The 5000-nt window shown below is 53.2% G+C and overlaps 1 protein-coding gene across 1 annotated transcript in view; it reads left to right on the forward strand.

Annotated features, from left to right (window-relative positions):
- Positions 1 to 1379: 1379 nt before the first annotated feature.
- PTSG_07532 (uncharacterized protein) overlaps positions 1380 to 5000 on the forward strand; it is a 6078-nt gene continuing 2457 nt past the window's right edge. Inside the window, exons 1-9 of the mRNA XM_004991271.1 lie at positions 1380 to 1812; positions 2119 to 2223; positions 2453 to 2541; positions 2796 to 2851; positions 3025 to 3109; positions 3294 to 3390; positions 3574 to 3765; positions 4163 to 4543; positions 4778 to 4913. Coding sequence (XP_004991328.1) covers positions 1519 to 1812; positions 2119 to 2223; positions 2453 to 2541; positions 2796 to 2851; positions 3025 to 3109; positions 3294 to 3390; positions 3574 to 3765; positions 4163 to 4543; positions 4778 to 4913 — 1435 coding nt within the window. The 5' untranslated portion in view covers positions 1380 to 1518. The remainder of the gene's footprint in view (positions 1813 to 2118; positions 2224 to 2452; positions 2542 to 2795; positions 2852 to 3024; positions 3110 to 3293; positions 3391 to 3573; positions 3766 to 4162; positions 4544 to 4777; positions 4914 to 5000) is intronic.

A 5000-nucleotide genomic window follows, 5' to 3' on the forward strand; every position in this document is an offset into this window, starting at 1 on the left:
GTGTGTGTGTGTGTGTGTGTGTGTGTGTGTGTGTGTGTGTGTGTGTGTGTGTGTGTGTGCAGCTGAGCAGCTGTGCGTCTATCGGTCTGCCTGTCTGAGCAGCTGCACTTATCGCCTGCGCTGCTCTCCAACGCCCCCCCCCCCTTCTGTTGCACTCACTTCTCAAAGATGCGCGCGACGGCTGCGCGATCACTTTGCATGGGGATGGCTGCCACAAAGACCTTGTTCCGCATGGCTCATGTGATGCGATATGTGTATGTTGGTGTCTGAGCGTGTCGTCGTGCTGTGCTGGAGGAGACAACGAACTGTGTGTGTGTGTGTGTGTGTGTGTGTGTGTGTGTGTCGTGTGTGTGTGTGTGTGTGTGTGTGTGTGTGTGTGTGTGTGCTGTATGTGGTGGCGTGCAGCAAAGGCGAGGTGGTGGTTGGTTGCTTGCTTGGTTGGCGCGTGTTTTCGTTTTCAATGTTCTGCCGCCAAATTCAAATTCGGCAATCAGATATGGACACACAAACACACACAACGCAACAGTCAGCAAGCCACGCTTCGCCCTTGCACCTGTGCCTCTCTCTCTCACGAACACACACACACACACACACCCCTTTATTTGGTCGTGCTGCAAGCTTGGTGGAAGCCTTCTAGCCTTAGCTTGCTTGAGCTGCTTGCTTGGGCCGAGACGCTGAAAAATCGACTTGTCGATAGGATACCCAGACCCTCCGCTACGCTACGCTGCTCCGGGATGCTCTGCCCTTCGCTTGCTTGTGGCCTTTGTGTGATAAAAGTATCCGAGTGTCCTACATCAAGCAGCAGTGGTGGCACTGGAAGAAGCACAAGAGGGAATGCATGTGATGAGAACCCGAACCAGATAGTTACATAGATAGCATATAGCAGGATGTAAAAAAGTACATGGCCACTTGACGATACAACAATACAGAATGCTTGAATGTGACACGGAAAGACTTAAGAGTGAATACGTGCAACCACTTGCTGCGTGTTTCCATCTTGTGGACGACCTGGTCCTGTTGCAAGACGCACAAGACAGCAGACGCGTGCCGGCGTTGGGCTGGGTCATACAAGAAGACAAGAGTACAAGAAGCAAGGAAGCAAATCTCGTGGCTCAAAACGAAAAACAAGCTAGCAAGCTGGCTCACTCAAGATGGCACTAAGCAGCAGACAATACTGGAAAACGTCTCTTGTCGACTCTGTCGACACGAGGCAAGGCATGAGAGACTGCTAGATTGATGCCTCTGCGAGTGATGTGATGTTGTTGTGACACTCTAGTCTAGCTGTACTTCTGTGGCTTGTGACTTGCAATGCATCGCAAGTCAACAAACATCCAAACAAGCAAACAATCGTGACTCATCCATCCATCATTCATCAAAAAGCAGCCACGGCGGACACATCGCATTTTCCACAAACAAAGCAGACACACCAACACCAACACCATGTTCTGGGAGCTGATCTTTGTCGGCGTCGTGGTGTACGGCGCGGTGAGTCGTTGGCAGCGTTGAGTCGACGGTCGCATGCAAAGGTCAAAGCGGCACTTGTTGTTGTTGACAGAGTTTTTTGGTGGGGGGGGGGCAAGCTGCCTGCTGTGTGTGTGTGTGTGCGCACCGCTGCTCCCTCTCTGTGCTCGTTATTCTGCTCGTCGCGTCACCACACAACACGAATGTGCGTTGGTGTGGGTGCAGCGTCAAGTGCTGCAGAGTGTGAAAGCGTACATGCGGCAACAGAACATCGGGAGCTGGAATGCTTTACTCACCGGTGACTACCTCGATGTCACGTCAACAACAGTGAAAGGTGTCGACCACGTCAAGGTCCGGGCATGCGCTGTGTCCTCCGTTTGTGTGTGTGTATGTGTGTGTGTGTGTGTGTGTGTGTGTGAGGGAGAGAGACAGAGAGACAGAGAGACAGAGAGAGAGAGTGTGTGTGTGTGTGGTATGTGTGTGGCAAAGTGTTGTTCCTCTGGTCCTGTGGTTGTTTGGTTGCCTGGCTGTTTGATCGTGTCTGTGTTTGTATGTGTGCATGAAGTGCGTGTCGATGCGACACGCATTTTGGTGGCACGTTTCTACAACAAGCGCGCGCATGTCCTCACATTAACGCACGCGAATGCGCTCACTCAGGCCGGGGATGTGGTGACGTTTCGCTTCTCCTTCTTCACTGTGCAAGGGAAGCCGTGCGAAGATATCACTACGGCTGGCTTTGAGCCCTCCATTGAAACCCCACAGGTGCGTCGTCCTTCACGCACACGCACACACACACACACACACACACACACACACACACACACACACACACACACACACCACGCGCGCGCACGCTGTTATGCAGCTGCAACTTTGCTTGGAACCTGCGTCGCAACACAGCAGCAACAACACCAACACCAAAGCGAACAGACGCCAGGTACAGGCACTTAGCACCCACGTGCAACCGACACCCCTTGTTTCGTGTCCACAGAACACAAGCGTTACGCCTGTCGTGGAGAAGAAAGGGTCCAGCATTGTCACCTCGTTTGTTCCCACCGTGCCCGGTGACTACACCGTGAGGTATGCGCGGCAGTTCTTGGCCACTCTTGACGTGGTGACACACCATGACACACCTGTTGTGGTGCCTTGCCACCGTGATGCTCTCTGTCCATGTTCAGGTGTCAGGTCTTGCTGCAATGTCTGTTGCCACCGCACCATGTCACACACACACACACACACACACACACACACACACACACACACACACACACACACACACACACACACACACACACACACACACACACACACACACACACACACGTTCATTGCAGTGCAACCATGAAGGGCCATCAGATTCCCACGTCGCACATTGTCATTGTGACATCAGGTGCGGTAGAAGGTGGAAGGGACTGGTCGTGGTGCATTCTTGCACAGACTGCGTTTGTTCACAAACGCGCGCACAAATTAGACGAGCTCCATCTCCCTGTGTCCCTCGCTCTCTGCACACCCCCTTCCCTCACTCGCGTACACTCACACGTGCGACCCTGCTGTCCTTTTCAGGCCCCGCGTGTCTTGAAAAGTCCACGCTGACGCCGGAGAGAGAAACAGTCGAGATTTTCGCCCCATTTGCCCTCCATCTTTCCATGTGCGGCTGCATGTCTACGTGCTTTCATTGTGGACATTCGTATGCATTTGCATGTGTGTGTGTTTGTGTGCGTGCGGGTGCGGGCGCGGGTGCGAGCGAAGGCATGCGCAACGACGTGCTGTGCCCGTGTTGTTGTGCACACATATGACCCACTGTGTTGTTCTTTCGTGTTTTCTTGTATCAGTCACGATGCACACGCCAACGAGACGGTTCTTGATCCCGACATGGAGGTGCACGCCGAGGTCACACCCTGCTCTCCCCCACACAAGCCATCGTCACAGGTACACACACGCTCCTGGTCTACGTAGACGCGCATATGCACATGTTTGTACAATGCGAAATACCTTGCCTTTTATCACCCGACTTGTCTGTCATTGTTTCACTTCACACACGCACACACACATACACATACACACACACACACACACACACACACACACACACACACACGTGTGGCACTGCAGTATGTGGAGACGGCGGTTGAGGTGACGGGGGCGCGGACGAGCATCACGTGCACAGCGCGGGAGTGTGGCGTGTATGAAGTTGCTGTTCACATTCGTCGCCGTGGTGAGCAGCACTCGCTCGCAACGCGCCGCGCCCTCATCGTCGCCCTCACGCACAAGCAGATGCTACAGGCGCAGCAGCGCACATCAACGGTCTGTTGGCGATGAAAGTGCAGTTGTGTGTGTGTGCGTGTGTGTGTGCGCGTGTGTGTGTGCGTGTGTGTGTGCGTGCGGTTGTATGCGTGTGTGTGTGTGTGTGTGTGTGTGTGTGTGTGCGTGTGCGAGTGAATGTTTTCAACTGTGTGTGTTTATCCCAGGCTCACACTGCTGCTTTGACTGTGCACCGTCGCCATCCACATCACCACCACCATTACCACCGTTACCACCACCACCACCACCACCACCACCATCATCATCATCATCATCATCATCATCATCATCATCATCATCATCATCATCATCATCATCATCATCATCATCATCATCATCATCATCATCATCATCATCATCATCATCATCATCATCAACCAACCAACTAACGACCGACCAGACTTACTGGGATGCGCAATTCTACCGGCCGCGCACGAAGAGCTGGTGCAAAGGATGGCTCTATCTCACCCCGCGCCAGGTATCTGTACGCGAGTCGTGGGCGTTCATCTTCACGTCAAAGGTCTTTGCGGCCCGCATATCTGCCAGCACATCCACGCACGTGAGCAGCAGCGCGTTGGCGTCGTGCGCACACCTCGGGTCAGCAGCGGCCGACTTGAAGGAGCTGATGGAGTTGTCTCCAGATGTTATTGTGCTGGATGACCGGAAACAGGATCCGCTCGTTGTGAAATGCCCGCAGCGCACTGTGTTTCTTGCGCGCTACTTTGACGCCGTTGCCAGCCTGGGCCTGGTCTCCTACGAAATGAAACGCGATCAGTTCTTCGTGAGTCGGCGGTGGCAACCGTGCTCTGTTTGTGTGTGGGTGTCTGTGAGTGTGTATGTGTGTTTGTCTGTGTGTTTGTCTGTGTGTGTGTGTTTGTCTGTGTGTGTGTGTGTGTGTGTGTGTGTGTGTGCTTCTGCAACCGTTAACATTTTGTATCTCGAACGCTCTTCCTTCTCATCCTTCTCCTCATCACCACCACCACCACCACCACCACCATTGTCTTCACAACGTTAGCGGGAGTGCAAGCAGAAGCAGGGTCCCCCGCTGGTGGTGCGTGTGCGACGGCTGCAGGGAATGGAGTTTGTTCACCACGTGCGCGAGGTCACGAAACGATTTGGAACAAAGGAGTGGCACGCAGACTGGAAAGTCGGTGCGTACAATGGGTGTGTTTGTTTGTTTGTTTGTTTGTTTGTTTGTTTGTTTGTTTGTTTGTTTGTTTGTTTGTTTGTTTGTTTGT

This window comes from Salpingoeca rosetta (assembly GCF_000188695.1).
Source record: "Salpingoeca rosetta unplaced genomic scaffold supercont1.20, whole genome shotgun sequence".
NCBI classification, from domain to species: Eukaryota; class Choanoflagellata; order Craspedida; family Salpingoecidae; genus Salpingoeca; species Salpingoeca rosetta.